Source organism: Cyprinus carpio, chromosome A2, assembly GCF_018340385.1.
Source record: "Cyprinus carpio isolate SPL01 chromosome A2, ASM1834038v1, whole genome shotgun sequence".
NCBI classification, from domain to species: domain Eukaryota; kingdom Metazoa; phylum Chordata; class Actinopteri; order Cypriniformes; family Cyprinidae; genus Cyprinus; species Cyprinus carpio.
The window spans coordinates 19,395,842-19,422,827 of record NC_056573.1 but is presented as its reverse complement, the minus strand read 5'-3'; the positions used below and the strand labels follow the sequence as shown (position 1 = coordinate 19,422,827).

General features: G+C 36.6%; 1 protein-coding gene and 1 long non-coding RNA gene across 5 annotated transcripts in view; one reads left to right on the top strand and one right to left on the bottom strand.

Annotated features, from left to right (window-relative positions):
- Positions 1–1,948, top strand: part of LOC122148941 — a 43,978-nt gene extending 42,030 nt beyond the window's left edge. The window contains exon 4 of the long non-coding RNA XR_006162730.1: positions 1,811–1,948. This is a non-coding gene — a long non-coding RNA (uncharacterized LOC122148941). The remainder of the gene's footprint in view (positions 1–1,810) is intronic.
- The window catches only part of LOC109098930, a 129,515-nt gene that overhangs the window by 51,370 nt on the left and 51,159 nt on the right, over positions 1–26,986 (bottom strand). For all 4 annotated transcript variants that reach the window (XM_042777523.1, XM_042777511.1, XM_042777502.1 and 1 more), the window contains one exon: positions 15,800–17,506. In XM_042777523.1, coding sequence (XP_042633457.1) covers positions 15,800–17,263 — 1,464 coding nt within the window. In that variant the 5' untranslated portion in view covers positions 17,264–17,506. The remainder of the gene's footprint in view (positions 1–15,799; positions 17,507–26,986) is intronic.

Sequence of the window (26,986 nt, the reverse complement as noted above, 5' to 3'; positions counted from 1 at the left end):
TGGACTCAAGGACAGACTCAGTGTGATGCACAACTGCACACACACTCTGCCAAGCAGATGCCTGACCACATTATAGAAAAAAAAAGAAAAAAAAAACAGGCATGAATTTAAACAGTCGCACCATTATTGGCCCTACCGAGATTAGAATATCGGTACTAAATGAGATATGATATTTACACAGCTGAACCTTGCTGACACCTTAATAAAGGATTTATCAGAGAGGCAGTTGGTTTTGAAAACAAGACATTTTGAAAAGCAACTGAATTATACATGAAATTGCATCAGAATGGTCTAATTTATGCACTGACATCCAGCTGACCACAATATGCATTCAAATTAGCCATGTAAATTCCTGCCAGACATCCAGTTTCAAGGACAGATTCTCAGCTTCCTTTGTATACATGGGCATTATCACTTGGCCTCTAAATCAACTAAATTACTCATATTATAAAGTAATGTTCTTATACTGATAAAGTCAATTTCATATTTTTGCAATAACCATAAATCATGAACTGTGGGAAAAAAATATTCAGTGTCAACCTCTAAATCACTTAAATAACTTATTCGGGTATACTCAATTTCACATTCTTGCAGCACAATAAATCATAAAACATTGGGAGAGGGGGAAAAATGCATTTTGCATCTGTGCATTAACCTAATGAATGTGTTTTCCTGGGCAGATTTATTTAGCGCCCCGCGAGTTGGGAGAAACAGTGTTTGAGAAAATGGCATTTCAGCCATCATGTGAAATGGGTTTTGACTGCTCTAAACAGCAATGCGGTGGCCTGGATACCGAGAGGCCATCTACACACATAACCATTACAGAAACACACACTCCGATACACACAGATCTCAGCGTGTTATGAGTTTCAATCCCCCTTTGCCACCAGGAAATCTTATCAAAGGCTTTAAGGCTGATGGGAGAGAATCCCTGGCTCCTTCACGTCTGAGTGAGGAAGATGAAGCTTGCACGCTTCTCCTCAGAGGAGCTCAGCAACACATGACTCACTAGCGGCTTTGAGATGTGTTACTTTAAAAGTGATATTTATCTATTGACTTATGAACAGATGCAAAATACATCTTTACCCACTCCCAATATTTTATGATTTATTTTGAAATTTATAATATAATATAACATACAGTAAGTACATAATGTAAACAGTAAATACATACAGTAAATACATAAATACACACACATACATGTTTGTTTAAGAAATACACACACACACACACACAAACATACATATATATATATATATATATATATATATATATATATATATATATATATATATACTGTATATATGTGTGTGTGTGTGTGTGTGTGTGTGTGTGTGTGTGTGTGTGTGTGTGTGTGTGTGTATTTCTTAAATGTATGTGTGTATTTATGTATACCTATATACAGAATACACACACATATTATGTAAATTATTATGTCCTCTTCTATTTTAGATGTGATTAATCATGATTAATCGATTTGACAGCCCTAAAGAGAAAATACTATTTCAGTTTTCTACTTAAAAATGTAAAGCTTCATTCAAATATGTTACTTGCCTATTTTTGTAATTGTTCATTAAATTTACTAGCAATTTCTGAGTGAAACGTTTTTCTACACTAAATTTTTTTCAGTGTGCCCATAAAAAAAAGGCTGGCAGAAAGCATATCAATATTGAAAGATTCACTAAAGCAGCTTCATCAACTTCCAGGCTTCAGGGCATATTTCGCAAAACAAGTCAAATGACAAAACCAGACAATCTATTACAGATCTATGTTATTTCTGTTCTGGCACAGTGACAGGTCTCTTTCGCAGGTGCAGTGTGGGAGAATTCCAAATCGGGGTGACCTTGCTTGGATAACTCTCCACTCTTGGCCCTGCTGCATAACTAAAAGCAGGCGTGACCGTGTCTTCTCACCCAGACTGACCTTCCATCTGTCTGGCCCCCAGCTAGAACCAACCTCACATCCCTCACTGGATCTCCTCTGCCAGGCAACTCTGCACCTGCAGCCCTAAGGCCCAGCTGAGCGTCCACGACTATGGGGCTGACACAGAGCTTTAGCGGCGCCCTTATCTATCCACTGACACATAATTAACATCAGCCCTGCTAGCTCAGATGCACTGACTGCATTATTAAAGCTGTTTACCCTGGCGTAGGCTGACACCATAACACTGAAGCACTAGACTTGGGGCTCTGAGATTTCCATGATGCAGAAAACACATTTTGGAAAAATTGAATTTTTGGTACAACAGCAAATTTTCAACAATAAATCAAAAGTATGGCTACACTTAATCAAATCATGATATAGACTAGTTTCTGTGAATATTAAAGTACAAAAATACTGCTAGTCTATTCTGTGTGTCTCTGTGTGAATGAACAGCAGAGTTTCGTCTAACACATTTACTCAAGCACATGTGACGCTTGTGGTTTTTTCGACATCTGCTGTCCCATTATATGATATGATGACATGAACACATGAACTTCATTTCCAGAGCTGCTCTCAGTGTTCACTTCACTTAAAAGGCTGGTTGATTGCGATTTCACTTTTTTAACATTAGTTAGTTTATAATGTTGCTTTTTGAGCATAAACAATATCTGCAAAGTTATGAAGCTGAAAGTTCACCCTTACCAAAAAGTAGTATACTTCAAGTTTATTTTATTAAGTATACTTAGGTAAAGATCAAGTATATTTAGACTTTTTGTAAGTATAAGTCAAGTATACTTAAATGTCATTTTAAGTATATTTCTGAGAAGTACATAAAGCCCATTTCTGAGAGGTACATAAAAAGTAAACTAAAAGCATACTTTCCTATTTTTAGGTTAAAAGAAGTATACTAATAGCACACTTGAATAAACTTCTTTTTCGAAAGGGCAATGCAAATGGAGATAAATTCTGGCAGTTTAATGCCTACAAAAATGGCTGGTAGGGTCTATAACGAGTTACTTTCTGGGTTTGTGACATCACAAACTCTGATAAACCCTGCCCTCGGGAAAAGGCAGTAAAGGGGACGAGGCCATGCTTGAGAAACTCAAGGTGCATGTAAAAATCTGTTCATATATGAATCGTGATTCTGTCTTCTAACAATTCTAATGGATTTACAAGTTTCAAAATCAATGTTCTAAAGCAGCTTAATACTGTTCTTCACATTGCTCTGTTCTTCACATTGCTCTGCTCTGCACATCTCTCTCTCTCTCTCTCTCTCTCTCTCTCTCTCATTCAACTCAGCTCCAACAATGAACTGTTTCAATTATACACTTATTTTCACATAGCTATGAGAAGCATTAAACATGGACACGCATGCAGCTGCCATACTGTATGTAAGCTTTAATCAGGATAAAAAATTATATTTTAAAAGCTAACATAAGCAGTAGCATTTACAAATAACAGCATATGTAAAAGTATGAGACAACCACAAACAGAAAACATAGGCCTACCATTAAAAGCTGTGCTTGTACAAGTTCTGCACGATCCTCTTCAGTAATATCCCCTGCTTCTCAATCGGGCTCAAACTGAAAAGCGATATTAACGACGCCGTTGTTTACAATACAACCAGAGCACATGCACATGCAGGAGAGGGGCAGGAAGTTTTTATATAGGGCCCTTTTTTAATATTGTAATAAATTGTTGTTCAGTTGTATAGGTTTCATGACTTTAATTAATAAGACTTACTTTTTAATTACTAAAATTTGAATCAACTTTTAAAACGGAATTTTTTTTTTAAATAATTTGGTTAAAAAACAAATACAAGGTCATACAGACCTTCCTGAAGTGCAGTGATGAGAACTATAGAACAGAAGGCTCAGTTTATCTATGCTCAAATCTGTGGGAGGATCAATTTGATTTAAACTGTACGCACTATGAGAAATATGTGAGAATGGTGTCTTACAGTTTATTTCACAAGTGAGGTTGAGCCGTGGTTACAGGTCAGTGGAGTCACATCACAGCCTGGTTTCACCCACACTCTTACACTAATGCCCCTAGTAAGCTAGTAGGGGTGCTGTGGTTAGTTGCTGGTTCTGAGTCTGATAATCGAGGTGTTGTTTTTGTCGGTGTTGTTTTTGTCGGGCTGAGCTGAAACTGATGTAATGCCATCTGACTCAGCTTGGCCCAAAACCCAACAACGTCCATCACCCGCGTGTCGCTTATGCCCACGTTTGCCGGTCACATGAGTAGTTGTTTCACATCATCAGCAAGTATTTTTCCAATTTGCTACTGTTGTTCAGCCTCCTTCATGCATCATTTATGATCAAAACCATCTTTATTTGGCACAAGTTTATGCAAATACCAGTGGTTATTATCATAATCAGCTGAAATTTGAATAAAGAGCGCATGGTTATTTTATGAATGTGTTTAATTTTAATGGGTTGGCTTTGAAGCCAACGCTATATACCTTAGCTTTATTTACTTTAATAATTTTATCAGGGAAGCATGTAGGCAGGAAAAGGGTCAATCTTAATGCAAATCTTTTCTGGGCATTTAAAGGGCAGTTTGCTCACTTCTACAGTATGCCACTGTCTGACAGTGCCAAGATAAGCGACCCAGTGCCAAAAACTATACATCACTTAACTGCAAAAGACTGAGCTTCTTATTTTAATTGTTCTGAGTATGACTTTGAGGCTGTATGAATAAATGTCAAACAATAGTAACTTGGTGCTTTTCCAAACACTTTGCCACTTCCCTGGAGAAGTGTTAAGCGTGTTTGTTAACTATTAGGGTGCAGCCCCTTTGAAAGTGGTCATCTCTATGCCTTACTCCCTGTAAAGGTGAAAACCCTTTGAAGTAGTAACTCTTCAAGGGGTTTGCCTAGAACAACGACCACAAATCGCTGTTGTCTGGAACATACATTTAACGTCTCTAGAGCTCAAATAGAGGCATTGTATTGCCATGTTGTTCATTCACTCTAAACATGAACAAATTCCATGATTACATAACTTATATAACACACACAAACATACTTAATATAAGATCTTTTTTATTTAATAATATATGTTATATATTGAATATATAAAAATATGTACTCAAATTTCATAAATATGTGCTGAGGATTTTTCATTGCAGGTTTCTTCTTTATAACAGTAGAGAGTGACAAGTGGCTTATGAATTGAATTTTCATGCAAAATAAATGCTGTTTCATTGGGGAACAAAACATTTATGAAGGTGTAACTGAATCATTCACCCAATCGATTATTTAAAAAAAAATTATTTATTCAAAAGCAAGACTGAGAGAATCACTGAATCACTCAACTAATTTGTTTAAAAACACTGTGGCTAAATTTGAAACGGCATACTTAAATTACTCTTAATATTTCTGCTATATATTTATGTAGTATTCTAGTATGTTATTCAAAATTCAGCCCGTATCATTTAGGAATGTAACAAATGAGTCTTTGAAACAGTCTCTCAATTGATTTGTTCAAAACACTTTAAAAAAAATTGACAAAATAACTAGCAATATTGTGTCTAAAATACAAGTTACTCAATGTTAACCTTTTCATTTTTTTTTTTTTTTGTCAACTGTTACATGAAACTAATATCACTTTCAAAATCTGAATATCAGCACGGCTTACATTCATTTCAATAATATATTGACTTCTAAAGCCAATATTTAATGTTTTACACACCTGCCACAATAATCTCTTTAATTTTCTCAGAAAATACTGATGCAATAAATGAATTAGCATATCATGCAATTCATTTGATTTTGAATTGATTGACAGCCTTTATAGAGAGATTTTGAAGCTCCACTTAGGCACTTCAAAGACCTGCTCCCTGGACTGTAGCCTCCGACTTCACACTATAATATTGATGTGACTTTTGCAGTTCACATGCTATTGGATGCACATCTGAAAAATACACATGTTGTCATTCATACCTGCAAAAGTCTGCATCTTTATATATTCATGTTTTAACAGAACAAAAGGCCACAGGTCAATTTCTCTCCCCCAAAGCATCACCCTATTCAGTAATCTCTTTTCATCTCTCTGTCTCTCTCAGAGGCATTGCCCTCATTCAGGGGCAGAAGCCATGGTTAAGTAGAGCGGATGGCCAGCCTCAGCTGAGAGGATTCAGAATAAATATTAGCTCAAGGTCATGCACTGTATTCACACTGGACTGTTCATAATTATGAGCATCCACTGTCTGAGCATGAGCAAAACCTTACAGTCCTCCAGCTGCCATAATCAAGCAATTAGCCATTCACAGAATGTTATTGCATTCCCTCTACAGTCTGCATCAGTCTTATTAGTGACATAAAACTAAAATAAAATATAAATATTAGCTTAACTTAGAAAAATTAAAGGGATATTTGACTCAGAAACTAAATTTCTGCCATCATTTACCAATCCTCAAGTTGTTCCAAACCTTTCTTCTGTTGAAGATATTTTGAAGAAGGTTGGCCAACATTCTTCAAAATATCTTCTTTTGTGTTCAGCAGAAGAAAGAAACTCATACAGGTTTAGAACAACTTGCGGGTGGACTATCACTTTAAAAACTGAAATAACACTTTGCTGAAGTAATACAAGTACCAACCCAAGATAATGAAGCTAAATTTAAATATTAAAAACCCAAAAAAAAAAAAAAAAGTATATTACAAAATAATTACTAAAATCAAAAAGAAAACTGAAAATATAAAAATAAAAGATTACTTAAAATAAATAAATAATACTAAAATAACACTGCTGCACCATTTTTAGACAGTCTGAGTATAAACCCATGCATTCTTTTCCGTCTAGCTCTTTTGTACTGTAGATGCAAGAGCATGTCCTTTGTGAACGGACTGTTAATTAAAAAGCCACAGGTAAATACCAGACGGAATACAGCTTGGGCCAAAGAAATTCCTTGTTTCATTTGAAAATTCTCAGCATTTTATCAAAAGAAAGGCATGCAACAGACTGAACGTGCACAGTAATATTAATAAGGCAAGTAGCTAAAATCACTCTTGATGTATCTCAAGAAATGTATATGAAAGACGAAATGGCAGGTGATTTGGTCAGTTTATATTAACTGTTCACAAATGCATGGGGGAAAGAGTCTTGTGAAGCACATAATTTGTAAAAAAAATAATAATATAAAAGTGAAAACCAAACTGCTGCCCGATGTGACAATCACTATGGGGCACCAAGTGTGACCTGACTAATTTCATGCACCGTATGAAATGGGCGACACAAAATGCAGTTACTTTTTAATGTTTTTCATACAGATCGACAAAAGCCATCTGCATTCTGACAGCTAAACCTTTTCATTTGGTCTGCAAAAGGTGTTATCCACAAATTGAATGTGTGCAAATAGAAGGACATTGTGTGAATTTTGTGCATGAAATGAGTGTCTGGCTCAGAAAATGATTTGCAAATTCTACTTTTAATAAAAAGCTGACAATTAATTCTATTCACAAAATTAGTCAGGTTACACTTGGTGCTCCACAAATCAGCCTTTCAGAACATATCTGAAATACCATTTAAAAGTTTGGGGTCTTTTTGATTTTTGAAATGTTTATGAAAGACGTCTTTTATGCTCGACAATTATTTGATCAAATATACAGTAAAAACAGAAATATTGTAAAATATGGTTACAATTTAAAAGGACTGTTTTCTATTTGAATATATTTTAAAATGTAATTTATTCCTGTGATGGCAAAGCTGAATTCATTCATTACTACGGTCTTCAAAGTCACATGGTCCTTAAGAAATCAATCTAATATGCTGGTTTGGTAAAACATTTCTTATTATCATCAACATTACACTGCTTAATATTTTTGAGGAAACCATGAGTTTTTATTTCAGAGTTCTTTGAGGAATAGAAAGTTCAAAAGAGTATTTATTTGAAATAGAAATCTTTTGTAACATTATAGAAGTATTTACTGATGATTTGATGCATAATTTCTGAACTGAAGTATTCATAAAAAAAAAATTTTTTTACTGACCTTAAACTTTTGAACAGTAGATTTTGAACCAATGAGATTTCCCAGTGGGTAAGGCTAATCAGCGCAACACCACAAAATTAGAAATAAGAGCAATTATCAAAATTATATTGCAGTCATTACTAGGAAAAACTCCACATAGATTTACATGCAAGAGATTGCTTTTATCACTTGTCACATTATTGCATCACTTTACGCAGGCTGTTTCTCTGTTGCGTGAGAGAGAATAAGTCAAAGTTAGTCAGGAATCAAAAAATACCAGAATGCCATGTGATAGCAACACTTCTTAGAGAAATGAAAATAAGTTCACGTTTACATGTGATGAAAGCGTGGGTAAAGGAAGAAAAAAGTGCTTGTGTGTGTGGCATTATCTTGATTTGAAAGATGCACAGGGAGAGGAAGGGAATAGAATAAAGAGAGAGGAGAGAAGAGAATGGCTTAGACATGTTCTCTTTGAGTTTCACTTATAATAGACTCTCCAGATCCTCCCCCTTCCCCCTCTCCTGTACTTCTCCCTTTCAGCTCCCACTCTCAGAACAGAAACACGTTTGAATGTCTTCTCCTCAGGGGTTTATAATAAAATGGTATTTAACCACACTATCTCTCTCTCGCTCTTAGCCTTCACTCTCTACTGCATCCTACTCGCTCCTTGTTTTCTGTGCTTTCTCTCCTTTTTAAATTTTTTTTAAATTATTTTGTAAGAATCCCTTTCACCGGATTCCAAGGTCATGAGTTTGCATATAAAGTGGAGTCTGAAGACACACTGAGAATCTGGGGTTCAAAATCTAATTTAAAGGAGCAGTTCATCCAAAATAAATAAATCATGTACCCTTTCTCACATTCATGTCGTTCCAATTCTGAATGACTTTCTCTCTTCTGCGGAACACAAAAGATGTTCTGATATATCTGATAAATCTAATATTTCAACTGTTCTTGTCTTTACTAACACCACTGGACCTCCTTGACTTTCATTGCATGAACAAAGGAAAGTCAGTCACACAGGTGATTTTCCATTATAAATAGTAAGACAGTGGTCACGGACCATTGCACTTGTGTCTCGCATCTTTTGCAGCATCTCACATTTGAAACTTTATTCTAAAATGCATTGCTCAAGTTAAAAAAAAAAAGTCTTGAAAACTTGCGGTTTTTTCCCCACTTCTTGTGGATTATTTATGAATTACCCATTTGAAAAATGTTATGGTATAATATAAGTACAATTATAAATATTTAAGATTCTCCACTATTTATACAGTAGGTCACTAATCAAATAAATTTGTGACACTGAAAATGTTCAACTCTTTCTGTAAGTTCCGACACAAACTCATATGGCTCGAGTGCAGCTGTCATGAAAACAAAAAGAAAACAAACCAAATAATTTTCATTCAAATGATTATGCTAATAATATAATTTATAACAAACAATGTTAGAAGCATTCTCACTAATGGTCTCAGACTTCTGGACCCCACTGTTTGTGTTTTCCACGTTGACCCTCTCCTCCCCTCTTGTGTGCATTTCCAGCTCATTTGCTCCGCAGCATTAACCTTCCGACATTTTCTCATTCCTAGCCCATCTCTCTGTCCATCCGTCATCTCCGCCGCCCACCCCGTTGCTCATCTCGACATCTCAGCATCATTCCTGCAACTTCCTTTATCATTTACCTGTGCACCCCTCCTTTTCTTCTCTCCTTGTCAGTCTCTTTCTCCCTCTAATTGCTCTCTCTCTCCTGCTGAGCTCCAGCCCAGAGGCTAAATGATTTTCACTGCAAGAGACAGAGTGAAAGAAAACACAAAGCCGTTCCAAAAGAGACATTCCGCAATTATTACTGATGATCTCGCTCACAGCGTGTGTGTGCTGTAACTGTTGCCCCTGAGTGCTCTCTTTCTGTCGCTCACCCTCTGTGTCTGATTCTCACTTTATTCTCATTTTCTCTCATTCCCCCTCCCTTGCTTTGTAGTGATATTTAATTCTATTTGGATGTGCAGTGTTTTAAAGCATCTTGTTGGCCATGCTTTTAGGAATGAAAGTAGACAAGCCATGTGTGTGTGTGTGGCCAGATCAGGCATGCTATGCCATATTGGCCCCCCAAGAGACACACCCCATTAAAATGCCAGTGACAGCCACCATCTACCTCTGCCAACACCTAACATATTCAAAACGCTCCCAGAGTGCTCGAGAAATGAGAAATATAATAACCCAGCTTGCCAGCGCTGCAAACGCGTACACAGCACGAAATTTGCACATGTTCCAAGGTTACTCAATTTCACCAGCTTGGAGCTCCACGGTGGCATCCTAACCTCCTCTTTTTTCATCCCAAAAATACGTTCTGTGCCTACAAATGTTCTCCTGTTGAATTCGGTTATAGGTTTTATCAATAGATTATCTCAGATCTCGGTGTGTTTTGCGAGAAGTGCAGCACAGGTGGATTCGCCGATCATCGGCGAGGATCCCTCATGACAGCTGGGACCCTTGGAGCTTGCGGAAAGAGCGCAGGGGTTCAGGCAGCTGGTTGCTGCTGCAGTGTGACGTTCCTCCAAGGAACAGCTTGACAGGAGGGCACATTACCTTACAGGTTGTCTGTTGTACACACCTGCACCCGAGCATATGGTTGGGAATCAATACACTCGTACCCTCACTCTATAACATGCACAAACATGCTTAAAATTAATTCTTGGCATGACAAAAAAGATGCTTTAGTCCAGGGATGGACTGGGGTTTAAAAACAAACACTGGACCATCACAAACCATCGTGAATAATTTCCCACTATAGTAGATATCACACATGGAGGCCCATTTCCAATTCAGAAAAAAAGTAGAATGGTAATTGTGAGATAAACTTTGAAAAGAAATAAAAGACAATTGTGAGATATAAAGTCACATTATGTGACAAAGTCATACTGTGAGATATAAATTCACAATCTTGGGAAATAAAGTTGCAACTGAGAGATATAAAATCACATTGTGAGTCATATTATGAGATATAAATTCAGATATAGTCACATTTATGAGATATAAAGTCATTTTGTGAGATATAAGCTCAATTTTAAGAATTAAAGACAAGTGGGAGATAAAAAGTCACATTATGTAATATAAAGTCATATTAAAAGCATTTTCGTACCTTTCATGTGAATGCAGCTTCCACATGCAGATACTATAACAAACTTGTATGATGTATTAACAAACTACCTACCAGATATTCAATGTGGACATTTGTACCCTATAATAAAATTATTTCTAGAGTATATTTAATGTCTTACAATGCATTTTGCATTGCAAAGGCAGCACTAATAAAATACAAAATAAATGAAGTATCACCAGTAATGTTGAGTGAGACTTAAAAAGATTAAAAAGTATAATGTGTGAATATATAATTTTTTTCACAAACTAGTTATGGGTATGTTTGGTTGTTTTCGTTATGTGTTTGACTTTATTAGGCTGACCTGTACTGTACAGTGTTATCAATATAACACCTTCCCCCCACGTTTGGCCTCTAGCAGGTGAGGAGACTCATGGGCAGACAAATAGCAGCAGAAGAGCGATGGGGCACCCAGCGGCAGGAAAGGAAATATAGCACCCTGCAGTCAGTCAATGAACGATGCTTGGTGGCACATCACAGTCTGTTACAAGGTCACTTTCAAAAACCTTAACACTCACAGTCCCTCAGAAGTGAAAGAGATTCCTAACCCTTAACCAGGATCCATGAAATATCAAATCTGAAATATCAAATTACAATCGGTGGAAAAGGTTTCAAAAGCCACCCGACTGGAGTTAACTGAGCTTCCATGAAATTACAGAAATCAAGTGTTTGTGAATGTTTTTAAATGGATTTCATAAAGTATTTGCAACACATTTAATGGGGTTTTGATGCACTTGCCATGAGAGGATTTATAAATATGAACTGAAGAAAGTGAAAGATCAAAGCTCAGAATGCGGTTTAGAGATTCTCCTGGACAGAGCTTTTTCACAAGTCTGTAAGGGGGTTTTTGAAGATCTTATATTTAACAAATAATTATTTAGGACGAAGAGCTGTGCTTCCTCTCATTTTTACTTAATTCAACTGGAAGAACTACATAACACCACAGCTGCTTGTGTAGTTAACTTACACTAAAGTTGACTTAGACTAACTGTTTCCATCATCCTTACTTAAAATTTCCAGTCCTATCAGTATTCAGTGTAGGGAAAAAACTGATTTAAATTTGCTTTAAAAATTGGTACTGCCCCCAAGATGTACATCTAACAACTTATCCACGGGGGGAAAGGAAAGTCGTGGCCTAATGGTTAAAGAGTTTGATTCCTTACCCTAAGGTTGTGGGTTCGAGTCTTGGGCATGCAATACCACGACTGAGGTGCCCTTGAGCAAGGCACCGAGCCCCCAACTGCTCCCCGGGCGCCATAGCATAAATGGCTGCCCACTGCTCCATGTGTGTGTTCACTGCTGTGTGTGTGCACTTGGATGGATTAAATGCAGAGCATGAATTCTGAGTATGGGTCACCATACTTGGCTGTATTTCACTTCACTTTCACTTCTCTTTTCACCCCTCTTATCCATCCAATTCAGAAATGAATTGAAAATGCCTTTAAAATTCAGTTTGTGAATTTGAACTGAGCAAAAGATAGATAGACAAAAAGATAAAATGACTGAATGACAGATAGATAGACAGACAGTCAGAATTTTGGCTTGCAAAACTTTGAGGGTTTAAGAGTGACGTAGCAGATTAATTTGTTGAGCAGGTCCAGCAGAGAGTATGTTAGAATAATTCCTAGTAGCGTAGCACAGAATTGCCAGTACTCTCTACCAGTCTGTACTTTGAGCACAGACTCCTCTGCAACATAAAATAGTAAAAATGCCTGCCAAACATGTTGCTGACAAGACAACTGTGAAATTATGAATCGGATTTGTAAACCACAATGTTTCCAATCAAAGCCAATCAAACAAAACTCCAAGGAGGGTAAAGGGCTTGGACACTTAAAGAGATAATCAAAAAACCCCAAGTACCAAAACATTACTTCCACAAACATAAAACCACAAAGGAATGATGGTGTTTTCAAGCACTTCATGCACCAAATCTCAATCATGCCACTTTTATTTTGTACATCCAAATTATGCTGGTTAGGAACAGCCTAGGAGGACCTACAGTTTTGCCTCACATCCTGCCAATGTTTTCGAATGCAAAAGATGTGCTAATTTATGTCCATACATTAAGATCAAGAAGAAAATACATTCATTACGAAATTACAGAGGAACATATATTGTTATAATAAAATCCCTGCATATGCTCTCTAGCAATGAGTCCTCTGACATAAACATATGGACGCTTGTTATGCCAACCCCCAATTTGATTCTCATTTAACATAACTATAATTGCATATAATTGATGTTACCTACCATAAAATATGTTAAAATGCATAATGGCCCAGTACAGTATTTACAGACGCCGTAATGAGTATATGAACACGCGCTCCAAATGCCGAATCTGTGATTAGCTTCACGCTGTAGATTGAGTACGCTGTGGCACTTGGCACGTCTGCCGCAGGGCTACATAGTTCACTTCAGCCCTTTATTAAATCATAATCATCTCAGTTATAAGGCGCAGCAAAACACATACCCAACTGATCCAACAGACAGCAGTGCAGGCGGCTCTGCACAGGGTGGAAGCAGCAAGATTAAACATCCGTAAGAGCATTAAGACACATAAAAGCATTATGTGTGTACAAACACACAATACATGCTCAGGCTCTGAACAGGTTCAGCCGTGGTGTTAGATACCATGAAGGATGCTCGGTGAGCAGGGAACTATCAGTAACAGAACTGCCACCTGTTAAGCACACTATATTGGCCTTAATGACATACAGGACTGTCCATCTGTAGCAATGGTCAACAGCACCTATAAGGCATTTTTAGACTCATAATTTCCTATTCCATCTCTCTCCCACTTTCTCTCACTCTAAACAGCCATCCCGTTTGAGCCCAGTGATTAAATGTGTCTAAAACTATTGGGTGGATGTGTCTGGATCTGGAGTTGGGTATTAACAGCATGGGGGATTCCATCAAATGCTGCAGGAGCCAACTCACAGACAGAAAGAGGGTCCCAGAAGAGAACGCAAGAGGTTTTTTTTTCAATTCCACAGTGCCGTCTGACTGCCTCGGGCAGACAAGCGGAATCATCATCATTCATTTACAAAACGTATTAACCTACCGCCTTCCCCAAATGCTCAAACTACAGCTCAGGGAGATGGCAAGAGGAAAAAGACGAAAAAAAGAAAGAGAGAGGTTGAAACTAAAACAGTGAAGCAATGTCAGATAAACAGTGCCAGTCAAAGTTGCACCTGATATGATATTAAAAATATTTTCATCTAAAGGCTTGTAGTTAAATACTTGTGAGTACAGTTTTTAAAATGCATATTTTAAAAATAATAAATAATAATAATAATAAAAAAAAATATTATTAATCTAAATTTTTTACTTTTTTAAACAATACAACAACAAAAAACCTCACAAACGCAAAAAGTAAATGTACTTTGGAAGACATTTAAATAGTTTTACTGGATAATATAATTTTTTTTAGCAGTATCTGTATTAATTCTTGTTGTATATAACTTATAAATAATTGTAATTTTTTTTTATTCTTAAAGTATTACATTAAAATTTAATAAAAGCAAATAGTGGCTAAAAACTAAAATATAAGGTAGTTTTGTTTAACATTTTTCGTCACTGCATAATTCTTATACATCAGTTTGTGTTATTCCATAATTTTATACTTTAACAATTATTATAAAGATGGTAATAAAGATTGGGTAGTTATGTTTAAAATTTGACTGCTAATGAAAGTGTACTGTAAATGGGCACAGTCCCATACTTTCACCCTCCAAACGGGGTCAGCAATGGAGTATGACTCACAGAAGAAAGATAATGTTATTTTACACCCTCCACCACCGGGCTCTTGATTTTCTGATGAGAAGAGCAATTGTTCATCACAGCACATACTGTAGCTTTAACAGAGTAGAATCAACGGCCGATTAAGTGGCTGATTGAAACATTATTCTGTGACCTGCAGAGCTCGACTTCTTCAGGATTCAAATAGACAAAGACAGCAAGAAAAAAAGACTGGAATAATGTGACTAATGCCATTAAGATCAGTGATGTGATAAACATCCAGGCACAATGCTCCGTGGGATATGTCTTTCAGTCTCAGTGTGAGCTTTTTTCCCCCAATTCACTGTGTTGATGGTCATATTTGTTAGTGATCTTTGATTTTCCTCTGCCTAAGTAATTAATCTCAGCTCATTATTCAATTAGAAAAAGTGGTTATTTAGATAAATGCAAATGTCAATCAACATCAGTTAAGTGGAGAGCAATGAGTTGTGTGTTAAACAGATAGTTTATCCAAAAAATGAGAAGTCATCATCAAATTATTTACAGAAGAATGTTTTTGTCCATACAGTGAAATTCAGTAGGGTCCAAAACAACACGACTAAAGTCTGTTGGTTGGTGTCAGTAAGATTTGTTTTAAACAAATTAATACTTTTATTCAGCAAAGCATTTAATTAATAAAACAGTGACTGTAAAGGCATGTTTAATGTTTAAAAAGATTTCAATTTCAAATAATTACGGCTCTTTTTAACTTTATATTCTTCCAAAAATCCTGAAATAATTTGCAATGGTTTACACAAATATATTAAGCGGCATAATAGTTTTCAACATTAAAAATAAGACATGTTTTTTGAGCACCAAATAAGCATATTAGAATGATTTCTGCATGATCATGTGACACTGAGGATGGGAGTAATGGCTGCTGAAAACTCAGGTTTGCCATCATTTAATTTAATTTAATCATTTGATTTTTGGGTAAACTACTGTATCTTTTTAGTGGAATCATAAGGGGTTCTTACCCTTCCAATGAGCACTGGTTCTGGACCAGCATATTCCTCAATTACAAAGAACTGGTTCCAGATCCAGCTCCGTCGTCTTCTGGATCGTGAGATTTCCCCTTTTTGTTGATTCCGCTCCTCATCTTCATCCTCATCCATTTCCTGGAAAACAAGGCCTTGTCCATCTCTACCAGGAAGAGAGTCCACAGTCATTTCTCTGCTCTTATCCACCTCCTTCCTTCCCCATTGTGGATCTGGTGGGAGTTTTAGGATGTGACTGCTGTCAATGGGTTCTGAAAGTTTAATCAATGGATTCTGGGTGACACTGAATGGCATACGAACACTCTGATCTGATTCCTCTTTAATATCAAGACTCCTCTCAGTCAGTGAGCTGAAAGCATCAGGCCGATGTCCCAAGCCAATCTGAGACGGAGAGTGTGATATGCCCATATCGCTCTGACCAGCGAAGGGATTTGTGTCCGTGATGGGCATGATCTCACTTTGGGGAGTCGATGCTAAGTGAGTAGTGAAGTGTTTGTACTTCCATGAAGCAGAGCCCGGTGCACCTCTCACCTCCATTTTTCTGTCGCCCTCGCCTAGATCCAGACTGAATCCGCTAAATTGTTTAAAGAGAGTGTGAACAGTCTGATCTGGATTAAGGCTGATATTTGTAGAAGTACTTGAATGTAGCTCAGCAGTCTGGTTATCAGAGTTATAGAGTTCAGGAGTGCCTGTCCTGTCCTGTTTTTTCATTTTAAATGCCTCCACCTGACTGTGATCCATGTTGATCAAATCCCTTTTCCTGCTGTGACTCATTTTACCTGGAATATTTAGACCCGGGACACTCTGAAGCTGGGAATTCACAATCCGTACAAGGTTTTCTTTAGATATCAGTTTTAATAAGCTTCCAGTCAGGTTCAGTTTATGAGGCGAATCTGGAGTGACTACTTTTGTACCCGCTGTTGTGTGAACGGCAGAATTTGAACTTGCTCTGGATCTTGAAGGGATTTTGAATCTGGTTCTGTTGAAGTGTATGCCAGAAGTTGTCCTGTGGTGCATCGGGATCCATTTGTCAACTCTTCCACTTTTCTTTGTGTTATTTCTACCCCTTTTAAACTCTAAAATGTCTCTAGTGTCATCAGTTTGTGCTTGTACCTTTAAATCTGCTTGATCGGAGTCTTCGTTTATTTTTACAGGAGGTTTGGCATTAAACCCAACAAAGTTTTCCATGGTGAAGACAGGAGAAGCTCCATGGCTCTGGTGAGCTGTAATCTGCTCTTCAACTTCCTCAGGACCAATCAGTTCTTTGAGTCTTGTCATTGTATTGCCATTCCTCTCCAAACTTGAATCCCATTGGTCAGTTGCTCCATTTCCTGTACGCTGGGCATGAATTGAGCTCACTCCCCTTCTCTGAACAACCTTAGTGACACAACCTCCTCCAACAAAACAGAGGGACACCAACAGGAGCAGCCTCCTGTCAATCATGTCGTCTGATTGTTATGTATTAATTTAAATGACAACTGATGAAAAGACGTGTTCGCTTTCCAGTTGTCTTCATTCTTTCGATCTTCTCTTTTCACTCTTCTCCACTTATACCTCCATTACACCGCCTTTATCCAGTTGAAGTCACTTGTGTTCACTTTATGTATCTCTCTCTATCTAGCAAAGCTTCTGTGTTTTGGTGCTGGTGAAACGTTTTACTCAGTTTCCCACAGAGGGTTGTATGCCCTAAGAGAAAAGATAAAGATAATTAAGTTAAAACTTTAATCATTGCAGCATGTTAATTAAAAGTGGAACGACAAGGCAAGGTAGCAGAACACACAGTCAGGCTGATTCATTAACTTATGAGTAATCGCAAGACAGCAACATCAGCAGCATCATTAGAATTCAATATGAGCTAAAGTGGCTGATATTTTCTTGCACTGTCAGATGTCGCAAGTATCATCAGAAGGCTTATAGGAAAAATGTGTTATGGCATTTCATTTGTGTTCATTGAAGACAAAGCCCTCTATAGTTTATTGCAGTGGTTCTCATGGTCTTAAAAAAAGCCTGAATGTATGAGGCCATTTTAAAAGTTTGATTTCTAAGCCTGAAAAAATTTGTAATGGACATAAGTTTTTCTAGTTATGTCAAGGTCTGAAATGTTGAAAAAACCTGAAAAAAAAAATTATAGATTTAATTATTTTAATAATTTATTTCAAAAATCTTGTACTACCACTCAAGGTTCTGTAAATAATAATACTTAAAAAAAAGTTTTCATTACAGTAAAAGTACCAGAAAAGTACCTTCAATTATTGTCTTTGACAAAAGGGGGCTTTGAAGTATAAAAAACTAGTGATTTATTTTTGGGGCAACCTATGTACATTTTATTGCAATCAGCTGTAGTGGTTTTTAAAGTGTAGCACCTCATTCTGGGCCTCCCTTCTGAGTCAACACTTCAAGGTCTAGTTCAAGAGTTCTAGTTCAAGTGTTTGTTTGTTCTTTGAGCAAACAAGACAAATATCCGTTAAAACTGATTTTGGTAAAAATCTATTCAAGCATGTGCTAACTGAGGACTGGGGGGGGGCAACAATTTGAGTATTTTTTTAATTTATTTATTATTATTTTTTCTGAAATGAATGACAGACTTTTCAAGCATTCAAGCATGCCATCTACTATCTGTACTTCTCTAATAGAAGCTCCTTCCAAGTTGGTGATGCATCATTTCACAGGTTGATTTTTGCAATTACCTGGAAATGAAGCTGTTTCTACCACAAAACATTAGCAACTGTGCAATTTTACAGTTTAAGTGTGATGTTGAATGAGGTTGTCTGATTTCTGTAGACATGAACAATGAAGCACTGCAGTGTGAGTTGTGTTTATGAAGAGTAATGAACAGTTAAGTTGAATGATGGTAATGGCAAAACTGCATAACACTGCATGATGGGTTGTGTATGTGAACAAAAATGCCCTGTGGGACATATAATTGCAAAACAAAGAATTGTGGGCTACAGAACTACTTTGACTCAAGAGCAGTGTGTTAAGAGTTAGAGCCCTGGAAACTGCACAAAGCCAGCCAATCAGACCATAACTGGCGATTTTAACCATTTTTATGTGCAATGTGCTTCAGACATTCAGCGAATAAACACTATTGTGGATTTACTGTAATTGCAGACGATTGCACTAGGGATTCTACACTACATTTAACTCTTGGTTAAACACTAGGTTAAGGTCAGTTTTAACTATCATTAACACTCATTTTGAAAGGGGATTACCACTGATTTGTCAAGTTAAAATGATTGTGCCAAAAGTATACTTTGGGATGCCAGAATGTCATGGTGAGTTGTTTAGCAACAGACAACCAATTATGAACAGCTTCAGTACTTGTCATATTAAATATTCATGTGCTTTGTACAGTTGCAGAAAATTTCCATGCACCCATGTCTGAAGCAAACAGTGATGTGAAAATGAAAAGTGAAAGTGAAATGTGAAATGAAAATTCACACTATTTTCTAAATGCATGTCAATGATCTTATGGTGAATGATTCATTCATACATTGTATTCCATATGCTGGACTTCTCCAATTATTTAGTCTGTTTAAACCCCGCCCCCGCTTATAATTATCTGCAAGCTTGCATTCAAATCTGCCAACCAATCTTTTTTCTTTTTTTAATAATATGTTTCACTTGAATTTACATCCTAATATGGAAAAAAAATACTGTAAGTGTTTCCGTTTAATCACAACTTTTACAGGATCAATAAAGCTATGCTATTATTTAGTATATTTTCAGTAGACACAAGACAACCAGAGCGATAACACGATGACATTCCCACAGACAGAAAAACAGTTATTAAAACAGGTCACATCTTGTCAATCAATGTTAATCACCTCATGAATATGCAAATAAGAACTTTAACCCAGCATTAACAAACGCACAGTGTGAAATCTATGAATTACTAACCATGAATAGAGTATGAACTGTGTGAAACATGGATAAGATAACCGAGGATTACATTAACAAAGTGTAAGAAGCCCAGCTGTGATAATTTCTGAGTAATGCATTGAGAGTGTTATGTCCGCTGTAAATGCTGTGACATGCACGTACAGTAGCGGCGCTTTGGGTCTTGTCAACACACCTACTGAAGTATAACCGAATGCTGTGTATCCTCACAGGATCCCTAAACTCCCTCATTCCCTCTGCCTCCTGATTATTCACACAACCATTCATTCCTTAACAAATTTTCCTCCTGTTTCCTAAAAGCTTTTCTGTTCATGTTATATTTTCTCTTTCGTCACCTCCTCCCACTCACCACCTGTCTCTCTCTGCCTGGCCCTTTCCATTTCAAAAGCATTGTTTTAATATGTTATCCTCTGCTTCTCTCTCCTTTTCTCCGGCTGCCTCTACGTCAGTCATGATTGTGCTTTAACCTCTCTCACCTTCTGCGCTTTGACTCGCTTCGATCAATCAGCCAATCTCTGCAGTGACATTGGGATTGATGACTGTCTGGCACCTGCCCTGATGCTAAACTAAATTAACCTGAAGCAGAGAATCTTACTGGTGATTCTTATAGATTATACAATTAAACATTACCGTGATTCAACTGGATCCAAGTCTGCCCAGCAGCAGATTTATACAATGAACAAATTAAACAGCTGTTTGCTGGTGCATAAGTTAAGGTTTATACAGAAATGGATTTGTTTTTGCTTAAACAACAGATGAATACGCGCCAAACAAATCATTCATGCAGATAGGGTTGATAGGAAACTGCTGATAGATTGTTGTGCTCTCAATTTAACAAGCTTGAAAACTACGAAGAGGCAAAATTGCAGAGGCAGTGAAATCTTCTTGCCAGCAATGACAGTTTCTTTAGATTAGATTCATTAGATAGGAACTTTTTTCACACAGGCTGACTTATTATTGATGGCTTGATGGTCATAACTTGGGCGCAGATTTGGATTTGAACAGTAGAGACAAGTTTCTAGTTAATAGACTGCAGAATAGAGTGTAGGAATATTTGTAGTGACGATGACTGAATGTAATGCAAGTATAATAAAAGTGAAGCGTGTCATGTTTTCATAACACACAACAGCTGTTTCTTTAAAAAAAAAATGTTTTTTTTTGCAGCTGCAGTACAGATGTTTCAACTTAAAGTCATTTTAAGAAATCAAACCCTTTAAATAAAGAGTAAAGATAAAGAAGAAAGAGAATGGGAATTCTTAAATAAACTCCAGTGTAATATTTGGACATTTAAAGGTAGTGACAAATACTTAAAATTTCAACATGAAATCCAAATTGGCCATATTTATTTTTGTTCATGTATATTCAGTTTTGACTCCATTCTGTTATGTAACACTCACTTTTCACAATCCAGTCAATTTCCAATTCCCAAATATGCAAGCCTCATTCAAATATCCTTCCCTCAATGAATGTTTCACTCAGAAATCTGTCACATTAAAAAGGTGAAATAGGTTGAAAATGGCAATTTGTGCTGAAAATACTGTAAACAAAAAGCAAACAAAAAAACTAATTTGTAACACATAAACAAGGAAACTGGTCAAATTTTCAGCTTTTCAACTGTTATATACAGTTATAACCTACATATGGAAAACATCCATGAAAATGTAATAATTAGGGATTTCTGTGTATATATCTACAAGTACATTTGTACAGTTTGTGTACAGTCAGTGTTAAAACCAAAACTACTTCATCGGTTCATCATGTAAATTAGCTCCAGACATCAAACAAATAAACTTATAATTTTGTAATTTCATAGTAGGTGGGAAAGAATATTCAGTCTAACACTACAAAGATCCAGGTTGCTAACACAAAGGTCGCTGGTTTATTTCCAGGAAGGAGTGTCCCACTGGAGAGGTTCGGTGACAGCACTCTTGCTCTAACACTGTTGTGCTCCTGAGTGAGACACTTAACCTCGCTCTGCCCCTGACTGGGGTTCTTAACACCCGCTTGCTTAAGTGCCTCTGCTCCAGGCAGACTGTCCCTCCAATTACAGTTTTAATTTAAATAAAGTATCTGCAAAATTACAAGTAACCATGCTGGATACGTTTAAATGCTACAGTCCCCAAAACATGCACACAGAGAATAACAATTGGCACAAATTGTCTTTGCATATTTCACTTGCCCTATTGACTCACCCATCTAGTATACAAATGTATGTGCAGATCTGGACATTGTGGGGAAAAAGATCCCATTTGTGATTCAAAATTCTGCCCTGAATTAACCTGCATAGTACATGTACAAGTAACACGTCTTACTTCAGCAGAAAAAAAGGTTATCCATTACAATACTTTGCACAATATTTGTTTTTTCATTAGGTGTTTTGATGCAGCTCTGCCTACTCTCCACTGATGGAGCCAAGTGACAAAAAAAGAGGAATTTCTTAAGGCTACAAAATGCTACAAAGATCCCTTTCTACGGTAGAAATCAATAAAGCTGTTGCCAAAATGAAGAATGAAGAAGAATTAAACAGTAAAGTAAGCAAAGTCAGCAAACTAATAGTTGTGCTAAACATTAATCACACTTTGCATTAAAAGTGGATGGGACCTAAACAAGAAGAAATGCTGGTTGTGAGGTAATGGAGACAACTTGTGAATATTATTATGTCGGAAAAATCATTACTACGTGTTGAACGCGCATGAATGTCATCACAAATAACTAAGTACAAGTAGGAATTCTAGAAAACCTTTTATGCTGAAAAGGTAAATCACCATCTTGTATCAACCAAAGTTATTTGAACACACCTGACACTGTAACTGACTTGAATGCACCATTAGAATATGCTTAATTATTTTAATATAAAATACTACTTCAGTTTAAAACTGAAATGTAAACTATTATAATAATTTGCTTATAAACTAAATTATTTTAACAACAATTCAATAGCATGGCGAGTGGCAATTCAACATAAAACTAAATTCACACAGTGATTTGAAATAGCGATCATTCTTGTCAACCAATTCAAGTGCTTAAAAGAACTTGTGGTATATGTTTTATATGAAAACCATGGTAGCATTTTCATTTGCATACAAGGATTTAGGGTTCTGATCCGCCCTACTGGGGTATTTATGTACACAATACATACCTGACGCAGGAACGCATTTATTTTAGTGCTTTCCAGTTAATTCATTATGTTAGTGTGATTAATCATAAAGAAAGTAACGTGAGACAAAAAAAATTATGCAATTAATCATGCCCCCTGACCTGTATGTAAATTTCATAATAAAAATTTCCATTAGAGCCATTCATGGTTAATGTACCGTTTTGCTACAACAGACAAACTGCAACACCAAACCATATTTACAGAAAGTGGGCAGACAAATATTGTATAATATAATATAATATAATATAGAATCAATAAGCATCAATATGTGTAATTATATGACAAAATTGCTTCCACTGAATTAAATCATTCCGCAATCTATTTCAAAAAGTGATGGGGACATGTAATGATGCCTATGCTTATGCCCATCTAATAATGGTTCATGCGAGGGGCGTAAAATGCAGGTGGCTGGACTGCTCTATTGTCATGGGCACCAGGGTAACAGCTGAGAGTAAACCAGCGTATCGACATTGTCACATCTGTGCTGGGAGTGTACCCTTGCTCAACATGAACAGCATATGCGAGTGAGAGACTGAGTACAATGCCCCTGTCACTATGTGGTCTCTTTGACGTTGTTAGGGGAATCAATGTAGGGCAAAAGTGTATGGCTGAAGCTGTCTGGAGCACTCGCTCCTTAAGTGGAGTGTGTGTGTGTGTTGAACAGCAGAAAGAGACAGCATCTGATCTTTTTCAGACTTGACTTTCACTTCATGCCACATGCATCCATACACCCCACGGACAATCAGAGTATCTCACTGAACTGATTAATTGGGGCCATAAATATTTTTAATTAATTTTTCTTCTCCCCAGGGCTTTGAAATCTCTTGGTTCGTTAGTATTGGAGGCAGATCTTTTCCATCGATCGCCGGAACCCATGGTGCAGTGAAGGCTGTCACCAACTTAACGAGACTGAAAATTTTAATTACAATTCTGTTTCGTACTCCTTACTTGCCATTTATTTCTCACTCTAGATATAACACCTACCCACAAAACACTGTTCTCAATCAGAAAGCCAGAAACACATTCATGCAGACAATGTGCTACATAAACGCTCCATTCCAAAGACTAGTGCGCTTTGGGTGTGTAAGACATCATAAATGTGCATTCAACGTCAAGGCTGTTCCAAAAACTAGGCAATTTAATAACACTTCTCCCTATAAGAGCTTGCTTTGACCGAATTTTAAGCAGCATCAAATGTACCTTTCTCAAGTAAGACAATCCCATTATACACCATGACAAGTTCAGTGGAAAAAAAAAAAAAAAATATCAAGTAAAAAATAAATAAATAATAATAATAAATAATTCAGTAAAAAAAAAAAAAAATGACTAAAAAAAGTAAACAAAAAAATAAATTATTTGAAAAAGCACAACTGATAATTATGAATTTATGAAAAAAAATTATATTAATTTTGAGATTTGTTAAAGATTACAGTATTATTAAATTATTAGTGTTTTTAAAGATGAACTTTAAGTAAGCGTTAAATGCTGGCCAAGATAATCTGAATGTAAAAATAAGGGAATTAAGCATGCATAAATAAACATAAAATATAAAATTAATGCATAAAATGTCTAACCACTAAACAATAAGCCTAATCACTAAAAAAAAAGAAGTAATTAATTAATAAATACATAAATTTGTAATATTGGCCAGTTACTGATCCGGTACCGATATACTGTGCATTACTCTTAGAAATTATTTTAAGAACTACATTATTAGAAAAATATATAAAACATAAAAAAAAAAACAGACTAAACTACATTTTAACCAGAAAATGGTGTGTTCAATGCATGTTTATTATAGCAGACTAAGTGCTGTTTGTATGATGCCCAGTTGAGTTGCTGCCTACATAAAGTGTTCCAAATCAGTCACTTCTGAAGTTGTATTTCAGTTAATATGTAGGCAGTAAGGCAGCTATCTAGTTTTTAGAAGAGAATTACTATAATGTTCTCGAAAAATAACTTACTCTTCATAATACACATTCCGCAGTTGATTTCAGATCAGAAGCACACTTGCTCTCTAGGAAACATTATCCCACACATGGCAGTGGAAATAAATAAAGCTAGCTTTGCTATGCTTTTGCCTCTCTTGCTGTAGTGCTCCAGGGAACAACCTTCTGGACCAGAAGGGAAAAGGAAAGAAAAAGTCTAGTATTTGTCTCTTTATTGCCGCTGTAGAAAAAAAATCAAAGCTCCGTCTACACATATAGGCAAACTAATGCTGTGCGGAGTTTATGGTGACTGCAGGTGCACCCTGCTGCCAGACCTTCAGCGGCATAGAAGTACAAAAATGACTTTGAGAGAGTCAGTCTTCCCTCCCTCACAAAAGCTTGAGTGTGAAACAAGAGATCTGGGAGCCACAGCAACGGGGGAAAACTGTCAAAGCGCAGAGGGATAATGCACGAGGCATTCTGTTAGCAAAAGGGGATCTATCTACATCTAAATGGATCAAATCCATCGTCCCACAATTGTACAGGTATTTTACCTGAGGTGAAATTACTAATCTGCTGATCAGTATGCCGTGACTACACCAGCATGGGGTATCGACGGGGGGGTGGTGTTTTTTAAAATGCTGGCTCAGGACACTCAAGAAACAAGCTGGAATGGGTGAAAAACAACACGATCATGTACTGAAAATGACAGAGGGAGCATAATCAGATGGTTTTCATGTTCCGATAAGTGCCAAGGACAAGCCAACTTCAGGATGGTTCCCATCTGGAGGATTAATATAAAAGGATCATTTTAACACAAAAGACAAAAAGGGGCTTAAAACCACACAGGGTCTTGGCACGCTGAGAGTGCTTCCGCCGGGGCGAGCAGTGGAGAGGAAATGAAAACTCAGCAATCAGCAGATGAAACGGGACAAGAGCGAGAGAGATAAACAATCTCCGAGCCCTCTGTTACAAAACAGCTTATAAGAGACCATCAATCTGCCTCCCACAACACAAGCCAACTGGAGAAATCTTGCCATCGGTAATCTGATTATGGCTGATGGTTCTTGGGTGCTAAAAGTACAGTGGGAAATTGGTGAACATGGCCTCCCTCTGACCCCACTGTCATAAGCACCTCATTAATAACATAATCAGTATTCACACACATTACTGAGTTTTTAATAATTCATAAATGGCTACAAGAGATGCAATGGGGTTAGCAAACAACAAGAGATAAGATAATAAACCTTTAGGTATTTGACATGCTTGTAGTCTAAAATTAACCTTTTGCCAATGGCAAGACATATATGCACTACTGATCAAAAGTTTGAAATAATTAAATGTGAAATAATATTACAATTTAAAATAATGTTTTTTTCTTTTTTATTTAAATATATTTAAAAATGTAATTTATTCATGTGATTCATGAATTTTCAGCAGCTATTACTCCAGTGTAACATGATCCTTCAGAAATCTAATATGCTAATTAACAGGATAAAAAAAGAAATAAAAAAAACAGGTTTTGCATTGTTTTTATTATAAAAGTGTCATCATGCGATGAGCCCCAGCTCACTACCATAAAACTCAAAACTCTCACTTAATAAATGCCCTAAAGGCCCAAAACCACATAAATTAATTTTCACCTTAGCAAAAAATAACATTAAAATATCGTCTTTCAAATAAGTGCAATACTTTCATATCCGTTAACATCTCCAAAAGTAAACCTTTATGAAAAAGCTGTTAGAAGATGTGTGAGCCACAACAGCTGCTTTAATAACCATTTGTATGTCACTGATTTCAATTTATCACTAACATTGAGATTTAACCAAGTATTATGTTGCAGTTCCAGTAAACCGGCAAATGATTGCTTTATTTACTCAGCGCAATCTGTTTCCATTCACCTCTGTTTGTCTTATGATTTAATGATTCTAACTGTGTCATTTGTGAAAGACGGTGAGGAGGGTTACAATTTTATTTTTACATTGCACTATACACTGGAAAATGGACTTTCAAGTTGTCTAGTTAGATCTCATAATGATAACTTCTGCTCAGTCATCAGTTTAGCAACTCAGGTATGTCAGTGTTTCACAGACAGAGCGTTGCCAAAGAAGATTTACTGGTGAGTCAGAAAGTGCGGAAACATTTGCTGAAATTACACCTGATGCCCATCAAGAGTCTTTC